A 27,749-nucleotide genomic window follows, 5' to 3' on the forward strand; every position below is an offset into this window, starting at 1 on the left:
AAGTCCGGCTGATATATGAATTATATCACAGTTCTCTCATACATGTTACGCGTACTTGTAACAACCGAGCTTCTTGAAGTCTTACTGCAAACCTGATAGTGCCATTGTTGTCGGTGGAAAGGGGGAAAGGGGGAACAAAGCTATGGAATATGAGACGGCTGCTAAAACCAACCGCGTTCCCCGTGGATCCTCTCGGGCTTGAAGCGTATCGCCGCGAGTGTCTTTTCAGGGTCATCACAAGGTGAGCCGTTCCTAGACTGGGCGAAACGTACGCTTGAATGACTGAACTCACCCCAGTATCACGACTTCGATCGCAAGTGCCACACATCCTTGTCATCCCTTCGTGGCCTGTGTTCAAGCATCGATCGACTGCGTTTCATACCCGGTGGATGGCTTGGCGAGGGGCCGCAGCCACACCTGAAATGCGCTGTCACACTCAACACCGTTGGCTGGGTCACCGGGCATGTAGTCGCCGTGTACTATGTTGAATGACTTTCTACCTTAGCAGATGATGACCGGTCGCTCAACGCACCACATTGGCAATGTCTCACTCACGCTTATCGATGCTTGTTGTCCGAAATTTCTCTCGGAAAGCGATGGTTCGACAATCTGTTGCTGCACGAACGTCTCTGTGCTGCAGGGGAAAAGTCAATATGGCATCGCTCGATCTACCTCACACTACCATATCTAGATACCATGAGCTGATGTGTACTACCCCAGCGTCACGAATGTTGTCATTCGCTGCGATCGTACAACATTCCACTGCGAATGAGGTGGCCACGGAAACGAAGGAGAAGCCAGATAAAAGGGGTGGCACAGCACCGGACGGAGAGGTACTTCCAGATTGGATGACATACGTATCGGTGAGTAGTCCTGTACTTCCTTGAAAACGCGGAAGTCGTCTGACTTGATCTCTAGACAGTGGTGACTGTCAATGATGTACCAGTCACGACAGGCAGTATAGCGGATTTACCATTGACCTGTACGTATGTTTAGGTGGATTCCGGACCTCGTGCAGCCGCTCAGTCGTATTGAACTCGTAGACTATGGAGCATCTATCCCGCTTGGCGAAGGATGGACGTATGGTGGAGCATCGTCTCCAAAGACGAGCGCAAGCATGCAAGCGAGCCGAACCTCAACCACCATCCGAACAATGTCGGTACACCCTCAACACACGAGCTCGGGAACCTCCTCTACGGATTATGCGACTAGTACAGTCGATTCTCTTCCAACTAAAGCCCCTAGTCCTGATCTCAGCGTGCCCTCACCGTCGGCTTCAGATTCAGAGGTCACAAGCACATCTTCATCGCGCTCGATGTCTACCGACCCCACGATGCCGGTATCCTCTACGTTGTTGTCAACCACACCCTCATCCACGCCCACACCAGTGATTCCTCATTCCATTACCGAATCTCCGTCGTCTTCCACGAACCACTCGACAAATGTTGTTTTAGGTCTCCTCCTCGGCGTCCTGATACCAGGCACGATCATAGGAGTCTTCCTTTGTGTCCTCGTTGTCATATACCGACGCAATGAGCTACGCAGTCCATCGTCGTTCCTGCGATTTCTCACCGCCCCGTCCTTATGGTTCGCCACATCCGCCAGACCCACAACTCCTGGAGTGCCACCACGATCAACAGTGCCGCCACATCCCTCTTCACCTGGGGTGAGATCACCCGATGAGAAGTCTGCTCTTCTTCCCAGATTCGTGGCTCAACATCATCGAAACTCGTCGAGTCTATCCATCGCCAGAGACACTGCGATTGATGACGAATTACGAGATTTGGTTCAACAGAACCAAAGTTTATTACAGCGCTTGAATCTGGGTCTAGGTTGGTTAACTACTAGCTCGAATTCGACTGGAAGTTCAGCTTCTGTGGGCAGGAGAGCCAGTGGGAATACCCTGGAGAAAGGACAGGGCGGAGGAAGGAGGATCTTCTCAGGTGCAGCAGCTGCCATGTTGAGTTTGGGCACGGGGAAAATTGGGGCTACAAGTCTTACGACACCTTCGACAGGACAGGGAGAGGGGTACGAAAAGGTGTTGGATGATGACATGCTGTTTTACAAACCTCCCCCGTTGACTCGAAGCTCCAAAGCAACGGCGCTATCGTTGCCGTCCGACACGGATTCCGAACTTTGGGAAGGTAGTCAGTCGAAGAAGGAAGAGACAAGTCCACATTCGACAGGGGGTCCGGCGATGTCAGCGCTGCGGGGAACACCCTTGACCTCATTCAGCATCGGTATACCGGAGACACCTGCAACTGATTCTGGAGTTGTGGCAGGTGGTGAAGTCGATCTGGGAGAGTTTGGACGAAGACGATCAAGGTTCATGGAAAGTGGAGAGAGGATGCACATCCCTGTGCCGCCGGGGTTGGGGCTGTACGGTGATGGGACTTTTGGTCAACAAGCAGACAAGAACAGGTTGAGCGAAATGACAACCGAAACAGAGTGAGTCGGTTTCTGTTCCGCTTCGATTGGGACGCGATCATTGGCTGAAGCAAACGAAACAGATTTCATTCTGCCCATTCCCATCTATCAGGTGAAGCTCCTCTGCCATCTCCCGGATCACCAATCTACCGCGACTCATCCGAATACCGTCACGTATCCGTCTCAGCTTTCGGGTCTCATCCCCCTGCACCTGCTCGGCCTCCTCTATCACCTAAAAAGCGCACCACATCATCCTTGTCCCACCTATCTTCGGATACCCACGGACATGTTTCGGCGAAACTGATATCACCGCTTCCGTCGTCTTCTCTTGCTCTGGGAAGAGTCTCAACCGATGTGGACAACACCGTACAGCCCTTGAGAAATCTGTTCGAACTCACCCCTCCTCGCAGTGCTGGACCGGGAAGTAGATCGAGAGAGTCAGATGGGGTGAGGAGGAGCTATGCCGGTCAACCAATGATCGGTGAAGATCATTTGAGACAAGGCCAACGAGGAGGTATTGGTGAATTTGGAGAATCGATCAGACCACCTTGTGCCGTGAGTGAGACCGGTATTCTTTCTGCCTCTTGGATAAACCACTGAGCATCAAAGCGACTAGGCCCCGACATGCATTGCACCTTCCCGACAATCTGTATCCCACGAATCGGAGATAGCTTAGCTCCATCACTCTCACGACGGCACTCATTCTTCAGCCTCTGCTTCTCAGTCAAAATCAGGCAGTTCAAGCGATAGCTATGCTCAGCATGATAGAGCGGTGAGGGGAAAGAGGAGTCAGCAGCAACTCTTGAGAGCTTCCAGGATCGGGAACAGCGGGGAAAGAGATATGCCACAAATTCCGTTATTGCCAGAGAGTCAAGGAAAAGCAGGGGGAGAGAACAACGGGTGGTACTCGCGTTGGAGGAGTCAGATGAGTTAGAGAACGGTTTTTGCATATGGATGAGGTTCCTTTTGTCTCCATCAGAGTCATGTTGATGGCAGCTCCCATACATGTCCTGGATCAGTGGCCTACCTAAGTCTTGCTTGACCGTGGTGATATCGCCTCACGTCAGCCCCGTTGTATACCTGCTGACATCACCTTCTTAAGTCACCTTGACAACCACTCCTCTCCCCCTTGGCGATTCAGAGGGAAACCACAACTTACAGAATCAACGGAGCCTACCCGCGTTATGTATCTGTTCGATCTTTGACTTTTTATCTGCTTCACAATCTGCAAATCGAGCAGTTGCATCAGATCGACCAGACCCTCGAGATCGACGCAAATTGGCACCGGAAGGCAAGAATGTGGCTCGGAAGTGGTCCGATACAGGTCGCGACTGCTGTCTCATCAGCGTTGACGAGATGTAACAATGATCTTGATTGCCATGAAGGACGACTCCTGATATCATGACCATGCATGACAGTGAGAATGTACGACAAGTGGCAGGAAAGTGCTCAAGCCGAACTTTGAGCTTGCGGCTTCGTCCTGTAATGAAGCAGCACATGGGCTGATCAGGTGAAGGTCGCCCGCGTTTCGAAATCTGAGCGGGAGTCTTATCTACAGTGTGATCTTGAGAGCAGAGATTTTGGATCATTGCTGTCCATCGGTTCGCTCAAATATTCATCACCTGCTCGTCCCTGCATGATCTGATGTTACCACCGGATATGGCTGCAGGGGGGAAGGACAGCTCAGCGATAACCGATGAGAAATGGAACGACGGGGACGCCGACTGTGTGCTTGTCAGTTGGGATCAAGTGAGGTTCCATGTCCCGAAATATCACCTTCAATCCGCGAGGTGAGTCATCCTTGATTTACCCTTCTCTGTTCACTACAGTCACTGACGTTGATGCGTGCAGTGTCGGTTTCCGATCTACTTTAGAAACGGCAACATGCTCGGGCACGACTCCAGAGCTGCATCTCACCGATCCGGATTGTGAATCATCAAAGATCGTCCGTCAGTTCCTCAACCTGACTGACGGATCATGGTCACCTCCGTCCCACAAACCGGATTACGACTCGCTCGAGAACTTGCTCCGCTTCACCGATAAATGGGATTGTCCATCTGCTCGAAGGACCGTCTTACAGAGTCTCTACGCACATTATCGACCTCATGAGTCAAGTGCGGATATGCGACCTTTTGTTCTGGCAGCGCGATATGGAGAAGTGGAGATTTGTACGGAAGCTTTCAACTATGTCGATCATACTTGGAGAATCAAGGAAGGTCCCCCTTCGACCGAGGTCCAATCCAAGTTCAGCATCCTTGATCCGAAAGGCTGGTCGTTGGATCTACACTGTCGGATGCCGCCAGTATATACTTGGGCGTTGTTACGTCTGATGGAGCCTTACTCGGCGCAGGTCCAGCCGACCAGGAAGGAGATACCCGACCTCAAGCGTCGCTTTAGGAAATTGGTCGAGCTAGGCAACAAGGAGCTTTCACCCAATCACACGGAAAGTGAGCTCTACTGCTCGTTATGTGACTGATAGCCCCCCGCCACGCTAACTGTTCCCCATGGTGATGATCCCAGAAACGTCGAAGGCGTCCACGCCTAGGTCTTGATTCCGCGAGCAGTGTCAATCTGCCCGCCAAGGAAGGTGAAGGGCTCAGCTTCTATGTTGACGGTGTATTGTAGTTCTTACCCATGAGCATCTGCATATTTCATGTACACTACGGGATAGATGAAGCAGAGCGCATACAATGCTGAAAGGCATCTTTGAATCTCGCGTCATCTTTGATTTTCCTTGACTTTCCATCTCACAACAACACGTTAATCTCCACTTGATTTCACCTTTCTATTTGTTCCCTTCTTCGCAGTAATAGGCCTCATCCCTAACCAACACCTCCCCGTCAGATCGAACTCAGACATCAGCATGTTCGGAGCGATAGTAGCTGGCCGTCTAGTGTACGTTCTTCTCTTCGCCATATCGCTTGCACCTCCTCTTCCGCTCGTCCTCTCAAGGACGATTACTGATGTACAACTTTTGTTCCTGCAGCCAAACAAATCTCCAACAAATGTATGTCCAGTTGCTTGGTCTACAGGGTGGAAATGGAAGTTGCGGCTGACATCAGAGCTCTCCATGCAGTGACGAGACGCATTTCGTCTTTCCTCTCGAACAGCCCTACGAAATAAACCATCTAACGGTCTTCCTCCTCGGTACAGGTGAGTCGAGGCAATTTCAGTCTATGTCAGCTTCGTCGTTGTACTCGAGTTATCGACAAAGCTGACAAAGAAGATGTTGTTGCACAGTACCTTTTCCCGAGGGTTATGGAGCTAGTGTGCATTTTGCTTGGCCCGGGAAGGAGTACATCCCTCTTGGAGTGTGAGTATCTCTCTCTCTTCTCGCTCATATCGGCCAGTCTGTTCCTTCTCACCACCTAAGGAGCTACCTGCAATACTCCGCGCTATCACACTTTCGCCATTCTTCGTCACCATGTCTACTAAGCAGTTGCATCACGATACGTCTATGCGTCGTTTAAACATCGAAATCTTTCTTCTTGAAGCTAATCTTCCCCAACCCCCTGGACAGCTTGACAAATTCCAAACCTTCCGCGATCTACAGACTCCGACCTCACCTACCTCCTGACGCACCAGTAAACCGACCCTCTCCACCCGCTCAGCTCGGCATCGAAATCGCTCCTTTACCACAACTCGAGATCATCGCTCAAAGCTTGGCTTCGTCGTCGACGACACGTGGCGGGGAGGCAAAAGGGGGTCAGTTGGTTAAGAATGTGGATGTGGGAAAGGTCGCTGAGAAAGTCATAAAGAATGTGAGTATGTTCGAGGCTCTGTTCCACGTCGCGACTATCAAACACCTATTCGTCACCACACCGCTCCTTCCATTCCAATCAAGGTTGTCGTACCGTAGAAGAGCTACGTCTACAGACATGCTGACTCAATCCCTTCAGCTGTTCAACTACCTACATTCCTTCGGAGGCGAGATCAAACTCACGTGGGTGTGCAGTTGTAGCTTGTTCGATACATTTCAGCAGCTGATCATCAATTTACTTCAATACGATAGTCCTGAAACACCTATTCCTCTTTCCGTATTCCAGCAGTGGTATACCAACTTTACGAGGAAAATCGAGAATGACAAGGGTGCTGGATTCCTTGATCGCGAGGACTGAGCGAAGGAAGACTGATCGCCAAACCAGACTTTCCATGGTAATATTCTCTACGACTTTGCTCATCATCTCAATACACCTTATCGGAGCAAGTGGACAGTGCTTGTCCGCCATTATGACCCCGCATCCCATCAATATACCCAAAAAGCCATGCTTATGCAATCTAATATCTATCTACACGATCTCCGATCCTATCAATATCCCAAAGTCTTCTTTCTCAAATCAGTATTGGCTCTCCTCTCTCTTCTCCACGGCTCGATCCTCTTCCAGTGATCTTCAACCATTTTGCCTTTATCAGCTTCGCTCATCAAGTCCATCAGGAATTCAGAGTATGTCCATTCGTATGGCGCTCCGAAGACCAATTCCTGTCTCGTGCTTATCACTTTGCGATGTGGTTTGAGGTCTGTCGGTGGTAAGCCTTCCGAAGTGTCGGCCGATTTTGCAGGCGCTGCTGTGATGGAATAAGGGTTGGAAGGGTTTGGAGGGGGAGCGGGGTGATCTGGGAAAGACGGCAGAAGACCGGCCCACAGTAAAGAGGTCAGACGACCTTGTGCTTGAGCGAGAGGGAAGGGAACACAAAGGTATACTGCGAAAGAAATAGGCCTTAGCGAAGTTCAAAAAGAATAGCATAGCTGAAGAGGACGTATAGCTGGTAGTGAAGAGACTCACTGAGCTGTGGGAAGGCTATACTTCTGTCTCCGTTCAAGAACAATAATAACTCATCCAATGCCTTGATCCCGAGTCCCTTCAAGCCTCCGACCTCCCATTCAGCCCCGCCTTGCCTCTCTCCCTCTTTCACTCTATCATTCAACATACTCTTGCCATTCCATGGGGCGTCCGTCGCCTTCGCAAATGGGAAGTAAAAGTTGTAACCCGTGGCGAAAATTATGGTGTCGATATTTTCCAAGGGCTCAATCTTCTGTCCCTGTTCGGTGGGCAGGAAATGTATCCGACCTTCACCGTCAATCCGATCGATCAACGGACGTTGAGAGATGAATGGCGCCCAAGGTCCGTCGGAGCTAGGAGACATCAAAGTGCTCCCAGCGGACGAGACATACACTTTCGTGAATTTCTCTTTGGCATGACCATCGATAGGTTCGCCGGATGGTGAATATTCACCTACATTGAGACTAGCCACAAGTCGAGAAATATCACCGCCTGAAGCATAGGATCCAACGACGAGGATCCGTTGACCGACAAAGTCCGACGCAGCCCGATAAAATCGAGAGTGGATGATCTGACCAGGGAAGGACCTACAGTCAATTCTTGTAATCAGTGAACGCGCAGACAACGAGCCACGACCTGGTTCTGCGGCCGGATGGAGTGTGGCAGGAAAACGAATAGTGTCAAACGAGGAAAGCGAAGGCAAGAGCTGGACGCCAAGCTGTATATGAAGAATGGATGTTCACACTCACGCCAAACCCTCTATATCAGGTATCCAACCATCGGTATAATGACCGTTCGCGACGCTTACGAAGTCAAATTCGTCCGACTTCAGCTCGTTATCGACGGACGAGACTGACTCGACAGTCCATCTCCTCGATTTGGAAGACTGGTTCGGGGTGAGGTACAGACGCTGGACTCGAGTGTTGAAGCGGATGTAGGGAAGAAGGTTGTAATGGGCGGCGAAGGATTGGAGGTACTGCTCCACCATAGCTGGAGAAGAGAATGGAAGGCTTGAGCCAGTTGTCCGTCATAGCTTGAGGTATTTGTTCCACGGAGGCGATGGTAGGCACCGACAACGGATGTTTTCACCAGCCAGCGGAGGAAGGGGGCAGAAGAGTGGTCCACTCACCTCGATCGGGAAAGGTCGGTGTACCTTCGGGAAATGTGTATCCTCTATAACTCATCAGATCCTACAAAACATGATTCGTCGGTCAGCTTCGTTCTTGGAACGAAGTAATTGAAGGTCAGCTCACATGAGGGAGATTCGTTCGCAGACCTTCATACATGGGTGAGGGAGCTTGCGAACTGGGTGGATAAGAAAAGAGCTGAGTGGGACCTGAGGGATTGGGCACTTTGGCCAAGAGGTGAGGTTTGGGTTTGGTCTCGTCCGCTAGCCTGTTATAGGGGAGATGGAGGATACATCAGCCAGCCCGCTGGCGGTCAATGGCAGTGGCAGGAGCCGAGCAGGCAAAGGAGGGGGATGATATGGAAACGCCATGCGCGATCTCAACTTACCAGACACCTCCGACATCCTCCCTGGCCTCGAAGACCACGACTTCCAATTTTGTCCTGACTTCGTCTCTCTTCCAAGTCTCCAACAGCTGTTGTAGTTGAGCAAGACCAGAAGACCCAGCACCAATGACGGCGATCCTCGTCGTCTCGGATCGTGAGGAAGGTAGATCGTACGTCATCGTGGATTGTAGCAGTAGTGCGATTCAGAAGGAAAAAGCATAGAAGTCAGGAAGTTGGTCGACAGATCAATTGGGAAGGAAGGAAAAAAAGGGGAGAATCGCGGATCGGTCACTTCCGACAGATAACAAGTCGGGATTTATGGCGTGATGATAAGTGAGTGGCGAACAGTGACATCGAGATCTAAGGATGGGATGGATTCAATGCAGGTAAAGTCAAGTATCGTACGCGTTCAAGCAGTAGTTCTGCCCAGAAGACGAGGCACGATTGAGCCAAATAGGTGACTGAAAGAGGTAGGTGGAATGCGATGGCGACTAAAAGTGGAATGTATGGCGCAATGGATGTAGAACGGCAGCAAACAACACCCCTTGTCGTACAATAACTGTGCTGTTCGTGGATTGGTGCTTGATCGGTTCAACAGTGAAAGCAAGGCCACAGAGTCTGCATAGTTGGGTCGGTCGAGGGCTACCGCCCATCGGGAATCGCTACGAGGTAGGACACATCGAGATTTCATGTCCTCAAGCCTTATCAATGTCCTGCACTGTACGTCAGAGGTCCGCTCAATTGGCCCATGACAACATGTGCTTCTCTTCATTGCTTTGCGGTCCCTCTCCACCATGATCGAGCCACAGGCGTGAACTCGTGTTGCAATCCCTCGACCATCATGACGTCCACATGGCTCACATTGTCTATTCAAGTTCGACACCCGGCTGAGCATTGGCACGACACCATTGATCGTTCCTCTGAGGCAGCTCTGTCGTTCCGTGAGATATGATCATCGGTAATTGGCCCGTGTACGACGTAGGGCCTTGCGCGCACCCATTGTCGTCGACTGAGATACCTGTCATTCAAGGACATGGCACGTCTTGCAAGGAGGGCCTCACTGGTCGAGTAATTTCACAGACTGACAGGCTCGATTGGTCTCGCTCGGGAGGAAGACACCCGTTCTGCGGACAAATAGAACGCAAATTCATTACTTGGCTTGATCTCGCACCCAGTACAGGAGAGACGACTGAGGGCGGCGGAGGCACTGCAATGCTGTGTAAGTCATCGTGCTGTGCGATTGATATGTCTGGTTAAAGTGAGCTGAACCAGTGTCTTAAAGCCGAGGCTGACAAGAAGGACAGACGGCTTAATTTCTGCTCCAGAAGGAGCATCAGGCGACTTTGGTGGCGTGAATGAATCAGGCGCAGAAAAAATCCAGTTTTCTGGACGTCCGAGTCTGACAATGTTATCTTTTCAACAGAAGCACGTCATCACGACCTCCTCTGATCAGTCACAAACATCGTGCAAGACGTCTGGTATGCCCACGAAAACCAGCGACTGCTTTGCCGCGCATCACCAAATTCCAGTAAAGACTGAGCAGAGCGGATTGAATGTTGGGTGACGATAAGGGCAGTCTGGAGGCGAGACGAAAGCGTCTCGCAACTCCAGGATAACAGAGACGATCCTTCCCTTTGATTGTTATCAGAGGCGGCAGATTGCATGCACATGATATATGATGGGGTATACACGAGCATTCTGAGGGATTGTTGAGACGGTTCTGCGAAGCGAGAAACAGGTGGTCAGCATGATAGCTCGCAGAGGTGAAGCTCATCCAACAGAATGACAAGAGCAGAGGCCGATAGAATTGTATGTGACAATGTACCGCAATTCCGATGAGTAGGGCACCCGCTACCGCAGATTACGACGGGGCCAAGTATTGGAACTCCCGAGCCACTCACAGATGTCGTCGATGTCCGCCTCCTCGAAATCGATACCACCTTCCTCCTCCTCGTCTCCGTCGACCTCTTGGTTCTCCACCAATTGGAATTCTTTTAATTCGCCGTATGTCTTGAGGTTTCGAGCTTCGTCGGGGGTGTATCGATGGATGACATCACCTCGGTCGTCTTGGTAGTCTCGAAGAGAAATGAGAACAATATCACCGACAACGATCCAGACCTAGTAAGGGGGAATCAGCACGAGTCAGAAGGATGGACAAAGGGAGCAGGCGGCCCAAGAAAAGTAAAGCCAAAAGGCCGCCGACAACCGCACATAGAGACACGGTCAGACCCGCGATTCGCTGAAGCAATACAGAGCAGATCGCGACAGGGGACATGAAGCACCGTGGAGTAAAGCAGACGCCAGCACTCACCTTCTTTCTCAGTTGGCCTCTGATTTGTGAGATTCGTGTAACTCCATCCTGGCACTTTGCCTCTATTCGACCGTTACCAAGCATTTTCAAGACCTGAGCGTACTCTACAGACCACGAACCATCACCAAGTCAGCATCGTCCCGCGATATACGTCCGCATTGAAGCTGTCCTATATGTAAAGTCGCTCGACTCACCCTGTCCATCCTCCTTGAAGATGAGCTCTCGCTTGTTCTCTCCATCTTCCTTCTTACCTCGTCTGTTATTTTTCCCCCCCTGTATATCAAACGGTCGTGTGTACAGTGAGGACGAACAGGGCAGAGTCGTCAGTAGAGAGGGTGGCAACAAGCTTCACGTCAGCGACTGAACTATCGTGAGGTCCTCATCGCATAGCTGGGAGAGAGAGCGCACCTTTCCCTTGTTCTACGTGATGGAAAGACCACTCCGTCAGCTTCTGCCTGGATAGTGTTTCATTGCGGAGCTCACCTTTGGCATATTGCTGTGTGGATATGTATGTTTCTGAGAAGCGATTTAATGAAGTACACCTATCAGGTCTTTGATGAATATCCGGAAGACGAGAAAGAAAGAACCCACTCAAATGCGAGTTTTCACAAAAGCTCCCGCCTAATTTTGCCACCATATAGGCACGTGAACAAAAAAAATAATGAGGTCACGGTCCCTTCTCCTGAGCTTTGTTCGGGTTTCAACGATCACACACCGAAGAGAGAGAGAGAGAGACAGTGAGATACAGATTCGACCAACTCCTTTCAAGCGATTACTAAGACTTTGATCCTCTTTATACATCCTTCTTTCCTTCTCACACTCTCTGTCACTCTCAAGCAGTGTCGATCGACTCGACCGATCATGTTCTACTCACTTCACTGAACTCGCCGTCTCACTCTCCTTGATTCCTTTACACCTCTCTCACTCTCAATATGCGACCTCCACCTCGCACTACGCGAAACACAAAGTCACCACCTTCCCCCGACGCCGCCGAACGACCTCGGCCCACGCTGGCAGACATCGAGATCGCTCCTCGTCGTCGATTACGAGACGGAAGCACCTCTTCGAGAGGTCGATCCAGCAGAGGAAGTAGTGTCGCCTCCTCATCATCTAGCAGAGCTTCAAGTGTCAGGAGAGCAGTGGTCAGTGCGGCCATTGGCACGGCGACGACGACTTTGTCGAGAGGACGAGCGACAACGGTACCTTCTCGTCAGAGACACGTCAGCATATCCTCTTCTGCCTCGTCGTCGTCTTTCAGCTCAAATCGCACAAGAATATGGAGAGGGCAAACACCGTATCCTGATGATGAAGAAAGGAGAGACGCTTTACCGTCTTCATCGGAAAGCAGTGGTCTCTCACCCCCGCCTGAAGAATTGCCCGTCCCTTCGATACGAGCTGCACCAGGTGCGATACTACCCTCAGTCAGCCCTAGCGCACGTCGATCCGAATCTATCGGTATCGAGGACGTCTTGGAAGACCTAGTCGGACTGGAACATCTACCGCCACCCTCGACACCTCCTTCCGTACCATCAGATCGAACACGACGACGACAACTCCATGCATACCCGACTGATCGACCACAGAGTCCTCTTGGGACCGCCTCATCTGCTTCATCCTCTTCCGGTCCAATAGCTATTGACGCCGGTGCGCCTGGAAGAAGATATACAGCACAAGAGAAAGGCAAGGGCCGTGCGGTCATTGGTCCCATCGAGGTCGACGAGTCTTCGCCAGAAGGTGACGATAGTATCCAAGTCATCAACGTATCGCAAAAGAGGAAGAGAAGTAGAAGCGGACAGGTGGTTGAAGCAGCCTCAGCGGAGCATACAGCTGTTAATGAGATTGACATGGACGAGGATAGTCTCTTAGGCACGGGTTATAGTGAGTTGGGCATACTTGCGGCAGATCCTTTGGGCTCTTTGCTTATGGCTCTTCAGTGTGCCCGATCTGTTTCTGTGCTCCTACGCAAGCCGTCATGACCCCGTGGTGAGCTTCAGAAACTTAGGGCTGTGTCTGAACGCACACTGACGCGTGAATTACTAGCGGTCACATCCTTTGCGCACGATGCCTTCACTCCTCCCTCATCGCAGCGATCGGTCGGAATCCAAATCCCCATCCTAATCAACAGCCGCTCTATCCTCGGGGTGGTCGAGGTGGCAGAGGCCGAGGTGGAAGCGGTCGTTTCGCCCGTGGTCGAGGTGGTACCGCAGCAGTAGCGGCCAGAAATGGTCGTGTACTTCCGTACGGACCAGCCGAGTGGACTGTTGAACTCCTTCAAGAAGCATGGGTGGGATTCCAAGCATCTCAAGCGAAGAAGACTTTCGAACGATCGGAGATGCCGAAAGAAGAATGGGACGTCGCCTTGCAGTCGATGCTTCCCGAGACCGCTCAAATCAAGGTGGAAGAAGTGTTGAAGGGGTTGTGGAAGATCGATGGTCATGCTTGGGTGGTCGAGGGAGAGTGTCCGGTGAGTGAGAGTGTCACGGTGTAGCTGAGTGGTAGTAGCTGAGTGACGGGTGGTGTTTAAGGTGTGCCGAAATGTTCTGCCGGGTGGTTTTGGGCCTCCATACAGCGGTATTGGTGGTATTACCCCGATCAAAGCTAGACTTTCCAGGGCCGTCACCAAAACCAACAAGAGGAGAAAGTGAAAAGGGTACGACACACCTACCGTCTAGAGTCCATGTGACACGCCCGGATGAGCTGAATACAAGAATGAGTTCCGTTGAACACCACATGCCTGACGATGGGATCAGGCGGGGCGGGGGGAGGTTGACGAATCATACATAGCATACACTGTTCCAGCCTAACATACTTCATCGTGACGTGTTGTAGATAGCGAATATACCCCCACCGTATATGCCTCGTACCGGTTATTGTTCCATGCATAACAATCTAATCGATATCGGAAATTCAAGGATTGAGGTCATCGAAGTAGGTATGCTTTCACTCCTGTGGAAGTGCTGAGCGATGAGTCAAGGTGACTCAGAGCTACACGACTGGAGCGAGATTGTTGCTGTTCATCGTTCATCGATCAGTTTCCTCAGAAGTCAAAGGTCTTCATCCTGGTATGTCAAGCGTTCTCACTTTGAGCGCCACGATTAGGAGCTCAGGTGGGCGACAATCGAGCAGAGGAACGACCGATGTGAGTCCGTTCCATCCATCTGACAAAGATCAGAGACGGACGGAACAAACAGAAAAAGAGAGAAAGAATATCTCGTTTTTACTGCTACGTTTGGGATTCGAGCCCACCTCCTCTCTCACAAGGGCTAGCATCGCATAAGCCCAGCAGTAGTCACCACTATCGTAGCTGTGAGTCAGCTTGGTGTGAGGGAGATGGTGGAATCCCCTTATGAACTGCTTGGGGCCTCTTTGTCGGTAGGGATGGAATCAAGGGGTCAATATGTGTGTGTGGAGGCGGTGATCTCGTGTCTTCCATCGATAGACAGGGGACAATTGATGTCAAGTTCGAGGCGGGCCGGACCGTGCAAGTAACCAGCCGTGCGGGGTACTGTACCGCTCCACTTGCTCCTGCTCTGATTGCACATGTCGATCGTTGTTCTAGGTTATATGGACACGATATATCCTCGAGAATGACAATTAAAAGTGGTTGACGGATAGGAGGAGCTCCGTACATTGGGGAGTGATCGGATGAGATCGGGGGACTGGATTACGTTTGGGTTGTAACTCCGAGGTGGCAAAGAAACGACTCGTAAAAGTGGAGGCTCGATTATATTATTTTCATCTCTCGGATGCCGCAAAGTTGACGAAGTCGTCGTCGATTTTGTTGGTGCTATCCCGGCACATCACAGAGGAGAAAAAGACCAAAAGATCAGTGACATCTGAGTCTCCTACACTCACTCCTCTTCCCATCTGATCCGACTGTATCGACCCGTACCGAACCCGCGATTCGACCATTATGATATCCGCTTAGCCCAGAACAAAAGTATCAGTCCACTCGTTCTCTCATTTTCTTTCGGCTACGTTCTTTCGACTTGCCATCGGGTTCGAAATACCTCTGCACTTGCATATCCACACTATAGATCTCCATAATATCGCTCACCATGTTGACCAAAGCCACGTGAGTCCGTTCACTCTCATTGAACGCCTATAGCTGAGCTTACATCGAATATTCGCAGCGCCCACTTCCGTCCATTCATCCGTATCCCGGCCTCTCAGCCTGACCATTTCACCGCCAACCCATCTCTTCTCCATCATCTTCCTCACAATGGTTCGGGCAATGCTCTCGTGTCGCAGTCGCAGAATTCGACACAGACTGCCGGCTCATCAGGCAGCACAGGTCGAGCTGGATATGGGGGTAATGCAGGAGCCGGTGGTGGTGGATATACCGTATGTGAACCTACACCAATGACTGACTCCCAGCGTTGCTGACTTGTCCAAAGGGCCATGCACGAGCTTTCGTCTCCTTGCCTCAAACCACCGCTGTGGACCCTTCCTCCACGCTCTCGTCAGACGAGAAGCAGCAAGCTTTGACATCACCACCACGATCAAACCTCCTTCTCAAACATCGACTATCGAAGCGTACAAGGATCATTGGACCTGGTGATGGAACAGGCAGAGAAGTGAGACGGGAGATTGAGGCCCGAGCAGGAAGTAGCAAGGTTTCTGTGCTCGAGCTAGATGCTGGCGAGGAGGCGGACTGGAAGGAGGAAAGATTCATCCAGCATGGTAGAAAGCCTCGAAGAAGCTCGATCGCTTTCCCTACTCAGACAGGACTGCCGCCTTTAACGTCAAGCTCGGCCGAGGCGTCTTCTTCTCGAACAAGGATAGATTCGCCCACGCCGTCACAGACACCTTTACCACTTTCTCGAACTTCCACACGATCGTCAACGCCCTCGCGACCCACACGAGGCGCTCTCACTCGTTCTCAGACTGCACTTGAGATATGGCAAGTCGGAATACCACAACAGCGCGGGCGACTGAGCATCCGATCAATTTCCACCCGCTCAGATACCAAAGACTTGTCGAACGTCGACGGCGCACGACCTCTAGTCACACCGACATCGATACCCTCTACTAGAATCATTGGGCAACCGAATCGAGTGTTGATGGACCTCGCCGGACAAGACTTACCTGGAAAGCGAATGGGTTTGGTGAGACGGAACAGCACAGCAGCCGTAGAGCGAGCCTCCCTAGACGAGCCTCCCATCGAATTGTTGCTGCCAAAGGAATCAAGCGGTGGCTCAAGTCAAGAAGAGAAAGCGATTTTAAAAGGCATCGCCGCTGCTCGAGGCAGCGGGGACCTTGATCTGATCAACCGTTTGGTCGATCACTACCGTTCTCCCCGTTCGCTTTCGCCCTTCGATCAAAATCAAGTCGTTGGTGACCCTGAATTATCTCAGCGTTACCCTCTTCCGGCCAGCTTCTCACTCGAGGTCTACAACGCCTGCCTGGGTGCTCTTCTTACTGCTCGACGAAACGGACAAACCATTGCGCCCATCATCGAAACCTACAACGAGATTTTGGAGAGGGATCTCGTTCCCGACGCAATCACATACGGCTTCGTCATTCGAGCTCTGGCTATGCGAGAGAAGGAGGTGAACGATGCGAGTAAGACTTGGGCCGAACAAAAGAAATGGGGTTCATGGCGAGCTTCTTTCCTGGGCAAGGAAACTTGGGACGTCCAGATTGCAGCAGAGAGGGACCGGCTTTATCAGAGTTACGTAGCGGAGGGGAATCTGTCTTCCGCACTCAAGCTTTTCCGTGCTGCTTCGGTGGTTGCTGGTCCAACCTCCCGGTTCAATCTCGCTGTTTACGGCACTCTGTTGGATGCCTTGGCAAGACAGGCGGAACCTGATATCGATAGCATGGTACAGATATATCGACAAGCGGAACAGCAAAATTTACCGGGCCTCATTTGCCTTGAAAAATATCTGATCAAGGCGTTTGGCGTGTTAAAAGACATGGACGGTTTGCGAACCGCATGGAATTCTTTGGTCGAGAAGAACCAGCAGTCTGATGCTCTGGAAGGATGGGCCACATCCATCCATGGATCAAATGGAATGAGTCCAGCTGAGCGAGCCGGAAGGGTCAATGGATCGATCGCCGACGCCTGGCAGGTTGGTATCGAAGCTTTCATCAATGCTGGAGATAAAGCTCGCGCCTTCGAGATCTTTGGAGCAATGACCGCGCAGACTGAAGCCTGGTCAGCTGCAAGTGCAGTGCCTGCTGCTACACACAGAACATGCGGTAAACTCATCTTGGCATTGGCTAATTCCGGGGAGCTCGATCTTGCTCTGGAATGGAATGACAAAATTCGATCATCCGGGTTCCTTGACAAGACTCCCACACACCGCTTGAGTCTCGAACATGTGGTAGGCCTGATTGACGCCGCTCTCTTTGATGGACGATACTTAGACGCGGCAAGGATCACAACGAGATTGCTTTCCGAGGTGGATGAGATCACCACTCGATCAGGACGAGTAACTCTGGAAAGACATGTCCTCAGAGTCTACACCGCTCTCGTGGGCAGGGCCAGCGAAACCTCGGATCCCGCGGAGACCAACCAGTACCTCGACGCGGTGAATGAAATCTTCGCAAACTCCGCCAGTTCCAATGCGCTCGATACAGCAGTGGTTCAACGGCATCTCGCACTCCTGGCCCGACTTCAACGATACGACGACATGCCTACGGTCCTCAATGTCTGTAACACGGCTAAAACGAACGACCGAATGACAGCGCAGCTCGCTCAGATCATGACCAATTGTGCCTCGACTGATATTCCCCTCCGAACTCTTCTCTCTCTTGAGCATGCATTCGCCCGGCACCATGTGAATTCCTTAGAGACAATTGCCGAAGCTGTGGCACAAAAGTACCAGGACGAGCGTAGTGCAGTCCCAGCGGGCGAGGATTTGGGGCTTACCGTCGACTCCTGGTTCACCCTTCTTGAAAGCTTCGCGGTCATCCCTTCAGTCAAGTCCGCGGACGGAGACTACGACGACGTCATGGTCTCTTTCCTGACAGACCTGTCCGAGGTTAAAGCTGGAGATTCTGACTTCTTGGCCAACATGGAAAAACACAATGCTGTCGTGCGCTTAGTACAACAGATGATTCACCGATTCGGTATCGAGCGTTCCGCACATCTGTTGAACCCTCTGTTCGGCGAGGACATTGCGAAGAGGATGACAACACCTGTCGTTGGTGAAACCGGATCATCGTCGCCGACCTCTGCAACTAGTGATTTCAGTGACCCCTCCTCTGCTGCCACAGCCTCGAGTGCACCTACATCTGTAGATCACAATCTGAGTCTCGATCGACAACTCACTGCCGCTGTTGAGAGGTTTACTGCGCGAAATCCGCCCATCACTCCGATCCAGGCGTACGACCTTGTGCGAGCAGGGCTCACTCGCAATGCTGTTCCCTATCCTGAAACTATCTGCCGTCTTATCGACCATCTTGCACGATTAGGCGACGAGTCGAAAGTTCGGGAATTATACTCTTTGGCGCAAGTCGTTCTCTCTACTTTAATCCGACCCGACGCTCAAGCACGACACTGGCATCTGGTTGAGGACGCAATGCTCATCGCATGCTGCCATCTCGGTCATCTCGAACAAGCCGGCATGCACCGTGCTCGAATCGTGGAGGCCGGTCTGGCGCCCTCGGCCGATGCCTACGCCACCATGATTGCTTCGTCCAAAGACACCACCGACGACGCCTTGGTTGCTAGGGAGCTTTTTGAAGAGTCTCAGGCGATGGGTGTGAAGCCGCATCTGTACCTGTACAATACGATCATCAGTAAATTGAGCAAAGCCAGGAAGGCAGAAGTGGCCTTGGAGTTGTTCTTGAGGATGAAGGAGGAGGGTATCAGGCCGTCCAGCGTAACGTACGGTGCTGTCATTGTGAGTATTATCTCTTTAAATCTGTGTTCCAATGACGCTGATGATCTGCTTAGAATGCGTGCTGTCGAGTTGGCGATGCGCAGTCCGCCGAAACATTGTTCGAGGAAATGGCTAGTCAGCCCAATTTCCGAGCAAGGGTGCCTCCGTTCAAGTGAGTTCAATCCACTCACATACCTACAGAATATGTGCCACTGACAAATTTCTCCCACCGCAGCACCATGATGCAATTCTACCTTCAAACACAGCCAAATCGTGACCGGGTTCTTCACTATTTCAACGCGCTTCGCCGAGCCCAGGTCCCTCCATCCGCACACACTTATAAACTTCTTCTAGACGCCTATGCCACTCTTAACCCGATCAACCTCGACTCTATGGAGCGAGTTTTCGCCGAATTGGTTGCGGATCGACATGTGCATGTTCAAGGTACACACTGGGCGAGCTTGATCACTGCGCATGGAATTTACGCCAACGATCTGACCCGGGCAGTGGAGATCTTCGATTCCGCCCCTAGCCGAGAAGCGGTTGTTTGGGAAGCGATGTTGAACGTTCTTTCCCAACGTGGGACTGTCGAAGAGCTGGAGAACATGCGAAAGCGGATGATTGAATCAGGTGCTCAACCTACCGCATATGTCTACAATGTCCTTATCAACGGTTATGCCCGAGGAGGGAACATCGAGAAAGCCCGAGAAATCTTCGAATCGATGGGAGACAGCATCACAGGTGTAGCGGCTCCGAATAACCATCCGACATTACTCACCTCGTCAGGACATGTCAAGCCGAACACGATCACCACCAGTGCTACAGGTATAGTGTATCGAGAACCATCGACATACGAAGCTATGATCAGAGCAGAGATCAGAGCTGGAAGTAAAGAAGCGGCGGAGGGAGTTCTGAAGAGGATGGAAGAGAGAGGATATCCTCTTGCGGTGTTCATGAGAGGCAGACAAGCGCTGGATGAAGGTGTGCTGGGTGCGAGTCAGGGTGAGATGTAGGTTTGGCGTATGGGTGGATAGCAAAAAGGAAGAAGATTTTATACCACACACTAACACACTACTCTTTATGGTCTTCGATCCGTGTATGACTTAGATATAGGGGAAGCACATGTAAGAGCGGAGAAGAGAGTATGTATGCATGCTTAGTCAATCAACCGTCAATGAGGACACCCATACCAACCAACTGTTCATAGAATAGGAGGTATGTGACAAGTGCGAATGATCTCAAGCTCCTGCTATGAGCTCGCAGACAATTCAACAAATCCGTGAAAATGCATGTAGAAACAACCTTCCACCCAAGTTGTTTTGTCACCAACCCACTTGCACGACTTTCCTACCTACTCCCCTGACCCAGTCTTTCACAGTCGACCAGTGAGCCCCGTCGTTCTCTATCTGATGCAAGAAAGCTTGCAATCCGCCTCCAACGCCAAAGTACAGGATCTGTGAGACATCGCAGACATCAGCTGATCGTATCGTCCAAGTACTCCGGAACGATGCCAGAGTCAACAGCCGAAAGGAGAGAACGCTCACCTTTGCTGCGACCAGGACGAACCCTTCATTTGACCTTTCTCTCAAGGGGATTCTCGACCACCGAGCACCGTCGTCTTTCACGCTCAGATCTCCCAGACTGTCTTCCAGTTCGATCTCTTTCTTTTGTGATTCTCCCTCTCCCTCTTCCTTCTCGGTGATTTTCTCATTCGGATCCGACTTGATGGCAGCTTTCAGAACGCTTATCAAGGCAGGTGTGCTGTCTTCCGCGTAGATCGTTTCTGCCGTCAGAACCATTGCGTATCCAAATCCATCATGACCTCCCTCCTTCCGTGCTCTCAGCTCATCACTCAAACCTTCCCAATGTCCATAAGTGAACTTCAGTTCTACCCCTCTCTGCTCTAGTAGCTCCTTGAACCCATTCACGAGGTCCGGAGTCAGGGTGAGATGGCCTGGCGATTCCAGATCAGGGACGAGGGATTCGACGATCTCGTCGCTCTCTTCGGACGGATGGAGGAGGTCAGGCGATAAGTATGGGATCGAGGCGAGGATGAGGTTGGGCAGTGTGACGAGGGACAGGACGAGCGAGTTGTAGTCTTGTAGATGGAGTGTGGTCTTCTCCTTATCGGTGGTCGTGGTGGAAGAAGAAGGGGGCAATGAGAGGAGGGAACGAAGGAGATATACTGTGGGTAGAGCTGTACCGCATCCGACCTGTAGCACAAGGATCAGAATTACCGTCCCTGTCCTTTTGCATTTCCTTTCCCCCCCCTCCTCTCCCCCCCCCCCCCCCCCTCACCCCTTTTGACTGCACATTACTCACCTCCAATACTCTTCCTCCCTTCACCCATTCACCCACATCCTTCTCTCCCTCCCCGACACCCGCCAGGACCTCAACGAGATCCACGCCTCCCTCCCACGTCTTCAGACCACCTTCATACAGCCCCGGTATCAAATCCGTCTTGGCGTCCACGTACTCTTCACCCTCTTCATTACGCCCATCACGGGACTCCTCCTTCTCTCCTTGAGTATCTTGCGAGTCGGCGTCGGCGTCGGCGTCGGCGTCAGCTTCGGTCGATGTGGATGAGATGAGTTGGAATCGGGCGTCGAAGAGATCTCGTCGTAGTAGTGGGGTGGGGAGGGAGGGATGGTGTAATGGTGAATAAGAGATTTGTTCAGGTAGAGACTTGATCTGGCAGATGATTAGATGTGAACATCTTCTCCAGCTCACAAACCTCAGCTCCTTCTGAGATACTCAGATGGAAAGCATGATGATGAAGAACTTACAAGCTCATCAATTGTCAAGTGATGACATCGTCTATCGGTGGTGTTGGCAGTGGGAGGAAGGGTTGAAGGTCCAGCTGCAGCTGCATCCTGGGTAGCGGTGGGCAATTGGACCTCCTCGTCCTCATCCTGTGGAACAGCAACGAGGTCAACTCTCCACAGGATCTCCACGATACGGATGCAGACAGTCCCTCACGATCTGGAAATCAAACTTGAACATCTTCAAAGACGACTCATGTATAGTGTTGTAGCGCAATGACTGTCCAATTATCGAAAGTGAAGAATCGGATCAACAGGTCCTTCGACTTTTTTCGGTGATCCGCGGTTGAGGGACCCGAGATTGGAGATTTGATCCCGTGAATCCGTTTGAACGGTCAGATCGAGTTGAATTGATTTACTGGTAGTCATTGATTCGAAGAGCATTCATATTGATGGGGCGCATTGACAGATCATACTTGCGAGACGGGTCGATGCTGATAGTCTCATGACCTGTTGCTGTTCGGTACAGGAAAGGGCGCGATCTGGTAAACGTTCCCGACGACCTCCCTTCCATCGTGCCCGTGGTCTTCATCTGCTTTCGAACAGCACGTCGTCGTGACCAGATACCCTGCAACTCCCTAATGAGCTAGTCATGCTGTAAATATGCATACAGTTTTTCACAAGTCTGCCAAGCTTGAAGCAGCTGACACGAGTAGTGTTGTCTGATGACAACACCATACCTGTGCTGACACACTATCCCGGTCTGCGGGTCTGGATACAAAAGATGGATCATTCAGGAAAGCGGAGAGAGAGATATGTACTGAAGGTTCAGAGAATGGGTGATTGGAAACGCCACACTTTAAATTCAGGTGGGAAACGTGAGTACACGGAAATCGCGTCAGTGGCTCCGTGGTATAAACGGGACTATGGAAGGTTCTTTCGGGCTGGTCAGGTCTATTTTGTTTCGAACACGGCCAATGTTCGCATGTTATTCCGAGTAGGAAAAAGCGACTGCGAGACCCAGTCGTGAGGAGCTTCCCATCATGTTTGTATGTCGACCGTCACGACCATGATAACTGCACACACGGATGTGTCTGCAACGTGTTTACCCCGCAGATTGCCTCATTGACTTCGGATCAGCCGGAAGATCATGCCGTATCGTATCGTAGTACTACTAAGGGCTCCTTCTTTTGGGTACAGGGTTCAAGCGGTAGGAACCGGTGACTTGGATTTCTGGCGCAATGAGAGTGAGACGGCCGTGCATCATAATCGAGCTCATGTCTGTCCCAAAATTCCTGCCATGTCCTTGGCCTCATTCAGCCCATCGGAATTGCAACGATGTGTGTGTGCTTTAGACAGTCGGTGCTTTCAAGAACACGATGCATGACGCATCGCTTCCAAGCTCTTCCTCTCACGAATCATCGCTTCACAGACCCGACACTTGTCCATGCTGCGAGGTACCCAAAGGGACATTTTGAGTTCCTGAGCAGGCACTCGTCCATTGAAAGTCTCCCCTCCACTCACACCATACGCACACTCGGCATCTGCGACGCTGGACAGGGTCTACCACGGACGAATGTCTTTTAGATTCAAGAGCAGACAGGACCAGACGGTGAAGAGGTACTGTAGGAGCACCCTCCTTTTGTAATTTGACTTGGATACTCAAGGACGAGGCCGAGGTCTTTTTACTTTTATTTTTAATTCCAATAGTGAGCGATTATTAGTAGTTCTGGAATCGGACTATGGCTAGGTTCACAAGGACATTGCACAATTCTCATTTTCCCTCGTTCTCGTTCCATCTCTCAAATTCTCTCCATTCGGCATCGTGTCAATCAGTCTGGTCTCATTTCAGCTTCCCCTCCGTCCACACGTCAACGACACGCCCAGACGCCATACGACAGACGCCAACGATCAATTGTCTCACTTTCGACGCGGTCCGGCCTGCCTCCTTGACGTTCAGGAACAGTACCACCTCATCCATTCACTCGCTTGTACACGCTCAAGACACGAGGCCGAAGGAGGGGGGCACGAAGCCAAGAGACAAGTTGAACGTGTTTGATTGTTGGTGGACTCGACTGGATACGATAATACGACCGAATAGATCTCGCGAGACCTTGATTCACCTTGTCAGTCTCGTCAAGTGAGCTTTTGAGGAAGTGACAGATGTGAGTGACATACCAACTGTCCGTGCGTCGTGTCCCTGTCGTTTTTGGCACTCCTGACGCTTTGACCGTCGGTCCGTCCGTTTCGCGCATTAGCTAATTTCTCCAACACAGTGATCTGTATAAACCATTATCCTCTCGAGTGTCAACCTCACCTCCGTATATCCCCCTCACCTCGTCATTCTCCTCCTGATCTCTATCCCTCCGCTCTCCCATATCCTCGAATATGCCCCGCGCACCCCCACAACCTTCCGCTGGTCTAGGGATAGAAGACGAGCTCTCGTTCGGGTCAGACGAAGATCTCATCGCCGACGTCGGGGAGATACCGCTTCCTACCGCCATTCCACCGCTCCCACCTGTGCCCACATCCCGTGCAGCCCCACCACTCGCTGCTCGAGCGGAGAAGACGAAGAGTGGACGCTTCGGTTCTGGCTTCAAGGGACTCGGTAGTAGCTCCAAGAAGGAGAAGGAGAAAGATGACGGGAGAAGAAAGAGGACTGCGACGGAGGAAACGGTCAAATTGGCTTCACCGTCATCTGTCTCCGTTTACCCTTCAGCTGGGACCAGATCGAAGAAGGACTCGAAGCAACTTGCCAAGTCATCATTGATCATCGAACCCCAACTCGAGTCTGTACTGGACCTCGCTAGCATGGGAAGTCCATCGGCATATAGCGGCAGTGGTAGTGGCTCGGGTTCCACACCGAGCATAGGTTCAGTTCCGACTCCAGCAGGGACAGTGGGTAAGAAGAAAGGATTGATGGGAGCATTCAGAGGGTTGGGGATCGGTGGTGGTGGTGGTGGTGGTGGTGGTGGTCACGGGAAGAAAGACGATGTTATAGCAGTGTACGGAGGGTCAGGTTCAGGTGGCAGAAGAGTGGAGAAGATCAGACAAGAGGACGCATTGCATCCGGTAAAAAGCATTGACAGTTACGGGACCAGGAGCAGTATCTGTGAGTTGATCCTTTCCCAAATCGGTCTCCTGAGAAGCTCTGAAACTGATTCTCACTCATACCGTCGCAGCTCGACAACATTCCATCGATCTATCGCAGTCCAACTTCTCTTCACCTCGTACAGACTCTTCCAACCAATCAGTTCACCACCACCATCTCGCCCCTATTTCCATGTCTCCATTTCAACCACAACCACCGGACCTCACGCCCGATTCTACTATCCGTTCGTCTATCGCATCGCAGCAGACAAGCATCTCATCTTTGCATCGACGAGCCAGCATTGCAACTTCCGTTGGGACTGGTCATGGCATTGGACCAGCAGAGTCACCCTCGCTCTTCAATAAGGGTATCTTGGGGAAGTTCCCAGACATCCCTTTCGACGCTCATACTCCGGTCGCGCATATAGCAGATCCAAAACCAAGACCGTCGATCGTCTCCATCGCCACGGACTCCTCTGGCGTCGCAGCAGAACCTATCTCTATCGCATTCGCCGATATTACGTCTGTCCTTCTCCCTACCTTTCCTGCAAGCTTAGCTTCTCTAGACTCGATTCAAATCCTCTCGGCAACGGTCATCCGACGGACTTTCACCACTTCAGGTATGCCAGACAAGGAGAAGAGTAGCTCGATCCGAAGTTTGGCAGGCATGTTACCTAGCGGAGCAAGTAACAGTTCGGCGATCCCAAACACGCCCAAAAAACCACTTTGGATCACTCAACAACTCGTTCTTACCTCATTCAAAGTAGGCGGCTCTAGCCCGTCTGCCACTCCAGACTTGGCCGGGTATCCAACTTCAAACTCATCTGCCATCAGAGAATCAAGCAATTCGAGAACGATAGCGCATCTCCATCTATTCACAGTTCATGGATCGGGCCCAGGAGGTAAATCTTCAACTGGATCAGGAAATATCGGACTGGGAATCAGCTCCTCGCAGTCTTTCGGGCAAAGACCCCGTGGTGGTAGCTTGATGGCTTCGGGAGGGGCCGACGAGAACGAAGTGGCAAGGAAGATGATTAAGGGGGAGAGTACCGCAGGAGTATGGGACGAGCTCGATGGGAAGAGAAAGTTTGTGATGAGAGTGGGATTTGGTGGTCAGGAAGCGAAAGGCGAAGACGATATGGAATGGGTGGTGGAAATGAGGAATGCGTGAGTATTCCTGCTGATCTTGAGTGATAGGCTACACAGGGTTGTTGCTGATGGACACGATCGCAGCGAACAGCTGCATGAGTGGATCAGACAGATCAAATCCATCGCTGTGGTCATCCGGTGAGCCAAGTCATGAAGGTCGGCTTGAGATTTGTCTGATGCTGTATATAGTGCGGAACAAGAAGGACATGGTCGAGCCATCCGAGAAGCATACAACCAAGGCTCGATGCGAGGCGACGACCTCGCTCTCGAATTGGATATGCAAAGACGATCAGCTAGTATTCGATCTCCCACATCTACATCTTCCCATTCTGGATCCGCCCTTCCCTCCCGTTCAATTTACCCACATCAATATCACGAGTCTGCACCCTTACTGGAGCAAAGTGAGGAGAGCGATGAAAGAGGTAGACCCTCAAAGTTCGAGCGACTCCCTTCAGCTGCACGGGAGGAGTCACCAGACATGCTCGGTCCAGAGGATGACGGTCGATCCCGGCAGACGAAACCTGGGCCCATTCCTTATAACAACACATCGAGTACCCGAACGACAACACCTCCCATCGCCGGTTTGAACGGCAGAACCCAACCGGCCAGTCCAGTCATTGACACAACCAGCTTAGCGTCTGCAGCGTCTTCCAGGCCGGGCACATCCTCATCCGTTGCTACAAACCCGGTCCCTCCGGGAGGTGCTTCGATTTCAAGATCCGGAGGTAGTATAGTCAGGAGAAAACCAAGTTGGAGCTCCTCAACCAGTGGAGCGAGTAGCGTATTGGTCAGAAAGTACGGCAAGGCGATGCCTCCTCCTCCGCCTCCACCTTCTGGTGCACCTCCTTCGGCACCTTTGCCCGCGTTGCCCACGAACACAAGGTCCGAATCGCCCACTACCACGTCAAACCCTCCGATCCTACCGAGAACATTTGAGCTTGGTGCCCCTGTTAGCGAAGGGACATCCGATCTGCCTCCTCTCCCTGCAACATCTGCGCCCCGCAACTCGCTCCCATCGCCTGATATTACAGACGATGAACTGGCTCTCCTTCGAGCGCGGCAAGTCAGTCGAGCGGCATCACTACCCACGGACGACCCGAGCCTCGGTAAAGCCGCTGCGGCTAAGTTGAGGAAGGAGAGGCTCTTGGCCTCGTTCAGACCTATCCCTCTGGCTCCGGAAGTGGAGACGAGTCCAAAATTGGTAGGGACAGGGGAAGACAAACTTTCTTCCACAGCTTCAGTGTCTCCAACTTCTCATGACTCACATCAGGCGTTTGCTACTTCGCCTCTCGGTGCCCATGTGGAACGCATGGCCATCGCTACTCCTACTACGACCGTTCCAGGTCTGTCTAGATTGGAAAGTACGACTTCGAGTGCGACAGGCTTCTACACTCCGACCGAAGGCTCAATCTCTCAATTCGGCATTGAGGATGCGAATGGAATCAGAGATGGTGGAGAGAAAGAGATCATCGACGAGAGTGGTTTGTCCACGCCATCAACGCTTCATCTTGGTCTTGGAGACACATCATCGTCTGTCGTGGAGAAGATGCAGGAAACATATCGACCCGAACCTAGAAGGTTTGCGTCCGATGCCGTCAGTCTGATTAGTGTGACGAGCAGTCTTGGAAGTAGTAGAGCGAGTACGACCGCGAGTAGGCGTAGGAGGGAAAGGAAGATAGCAGTGGATGTTAGTGAGTATCGCCGTCTTTCTCTCATGATCGTTCACTCCATTAGGACAAGAAGCTAATCTCGACTCTGTAGTGTCTGAATTCAACGAAACACCAGGAGCAGCTTTCGATGTTGAAGGTGAAGAGGAGATTAAAGAAGATAGACCTAGGGCCATTCGATTTGCCTAGATAAGGACAGACGGAGTAGACGGAAGGAA

At 51.6% G+C, this 27,749-nt stretch overlaps 9 protein-coding genes across 9 annotated transcripts; 6 read left to right on the forward strand and 3 right to left on the reverse strand.

Moving 5' to 3' along the window:
* Positions 1-728: 728 nt before the first annotated feature.
* IAR55_002043 (uncharacterized protein) lies at positions 729-3,103 on the forward strand (the record flags this gene model as incomplete). The annotated part of the gene is made up of 5 exons (XM_066945160.1): positions 729-863; positions 919-982; positions 1,044-2,448; positions 2,511-2,982; positions 3,044-3,103. The coding sequence occupies 5 exons, from the start codon at positions 729-731 to the stop codon at positions 3,101-3,103; spliced, it is 2,136 nt and encodes a 711-aa protein (XP_066803849.1).
* A 968-nt stretch (positions 3,104-4,071) lies between these two features.
* Positions 4,072-5,052, forward strand: IAR55_002044 (uncharacterized protein; the record flags this gene model as incomplete). Its single annotated transcript, XM_066945161.1, has 3 exons — positions 4,072-4,217; positions 4,279-4,874; positions 4,973-5,052. 3 exons carry the CDS (start codon positions 4,072-4,074, stop codon positions 5,050-5,052), a joined length of 822 nt encoding a protein of 273 aa, XP_066803850.1.
* A 238-nt stretch (positions 5,053-5,290) lies between these two features.
* Positions 5,291-6,545, forward strand: IAR55_002045 (uncharacterized protein; the record flags this gene model as incomplete). The annotated part of the gene is made up of 7 exons (XM_066945162.1): positions 5,291-5,322; positions 5,414-5,434; positions 5,504-5,580; positions 5,668-5,740; positions 5,948-6,188; positions 6,327-6,370; positions 6,440-6,545. 7 exons carry the CDS (start codon positions 5,291-5,293, stop codon positions 6,543-6,545), a joined length of 594 nt encoding a protein of 197 aa, XP_066803851.1.
* Positions 6,546-6,736: 191 nt separating this feature from the next.
* Positions 6,737-8,899, reverse strand: IAR55_002046 (uncharacterized protein; the record flags this gene model as incomplete). The annotated part of the gene is made up of 6 exons (XM_066945163.1): positions 6,737-7,128; positions 7,212-7,795; positions 7,958-8,198; positions 8,338-8,398; positions 8,462-8,603; positions 8,724-8,899. 6 exons carry the CDS (start codon positions 8,897-8,899, stop codon positions 6,737-6,739), a joined length of 1,596 nt encoding a protein of 531 aa, XP_066803852.1.
* Positions 8,900-10,571: 1,672 nt separating this feature from the next.
* IAR55_002047 (translation initiation factor eIF-1A) lies at positions 10,572-11,523 on the reverse strand (the record flags this gene model as incomplete). Its single annotated transcript, XM_066945164.1, has 5 exons — positions 10,572-10,838; positions 11,032-11,135; positions 11,226-11,304; positions 11,440-11,451; positions 11,515-11,523. The coding sequence occupies 5 exons, from the start codon at positions 11,521-11,523 to the stop codon at positions 10,572-10,574; spliced, it is 471 nt and encodes a 156-aa protein (XP_066803853.1).
* A 440-nt stretch (positions 11,524-11,963) lies between these two features.
* On the forward strand, positions 11,964-13,676 carry IAR55_002048 (uncharacterized protein; the record flags this gene model as incomplete). The annotated part of the gene is made up of 4 exons (XM_066945165.1): positions 11,964-12,909; positions 12,966-13,014; positions 13,072-13,495; positions 13,557-13,676. 4 exons carry the CDS (start codon positions 11,964-11,966, stop codon positions 13,674-13,676), a joined length of 1,539 nt encoding a protein of 512 aa, XP_066803854.1.
* A 1,413-nt stretch (positions 13,677-15,089) lies between these two features.
* Positions 15,090-19,876, forward strand: IAR55_002049 (uncharacterized protein; the record flags this gene model as incomplete). The annotated part of the gene is made up of 5 exons (XM_066945166.1): positions 15,090-15,106; positions 15,165-15,375; positions 15,429-18,884; positions 18,938-19,035; positions 19,099-19,876. 5 exons carry the CDS (start codon positions 15,090-15,092, stop codon positions 19,874-19,876), a joined length of 4,560 nt encoding a protein of 1,519 aa, XP_066803855.1.
* A 309-nt stretch (positions 19,877-20,185) lies between these two features.
* Positions 20,186-21,866, reverse strand: IAR55_002050 (uncharacterized protein; the record flags this gene model as incomplete). Its single annotated transcript, XM_066945167.1, has 5 exons — positions 20,186-20,317; positions 20,408-21,076; positions 21,186-21,554; positions 21,650-21,775; positions 21,843-21,866. The coding sequence occupies 5 exons, from the start codon at positions 21,864-21,866 to the stop codon at positions 20,186-20,188; spliced, it is 1,320 nt and encodes a 439-aa protein (XP_066803856.1).
* A 2,147-nt stretch (positions 21,867-24,013) lies between these two features.
* On the forward strand, positions 24,014-27,720 carry IAR55_002051 (uncharacterized protein; the record flags this gene model as incomplete). The annotated part of the gene is made up of 5 exons (XM_066945168.1): positions 24,014-24,737; positions 24,808-25,882; positions 25,949-26,002; positions 26,054-27,555; positions 27,626-27,720. 5 exons carry the CDS (start codon positions 24,014-24,016, stop codon positions 27,718-27,720), a joined length of 3,450 nt encoding a protein of 1,149 aa, XP_066803857.1.
* Between the last annotated feature and the right edge of the window lie 29 nt (positions 27,721-27,749).

This window comes from Kwoniella newhampshirensis, chromosome 4, assembly GCF_039105145.1.
Source record: "Kwoniella newhampshirensis strain CBS 13917 chromosome 4, whole genome shotgun sequence".
NCBI classification, from domain to species: domain Eukaryota; kingdom Fungi; phylum Basidiomycota; class Tremellomycetes; order Tremellales; family Cryptococcaceae; genus Kwoniella; species Kwoniella newhampshirensis.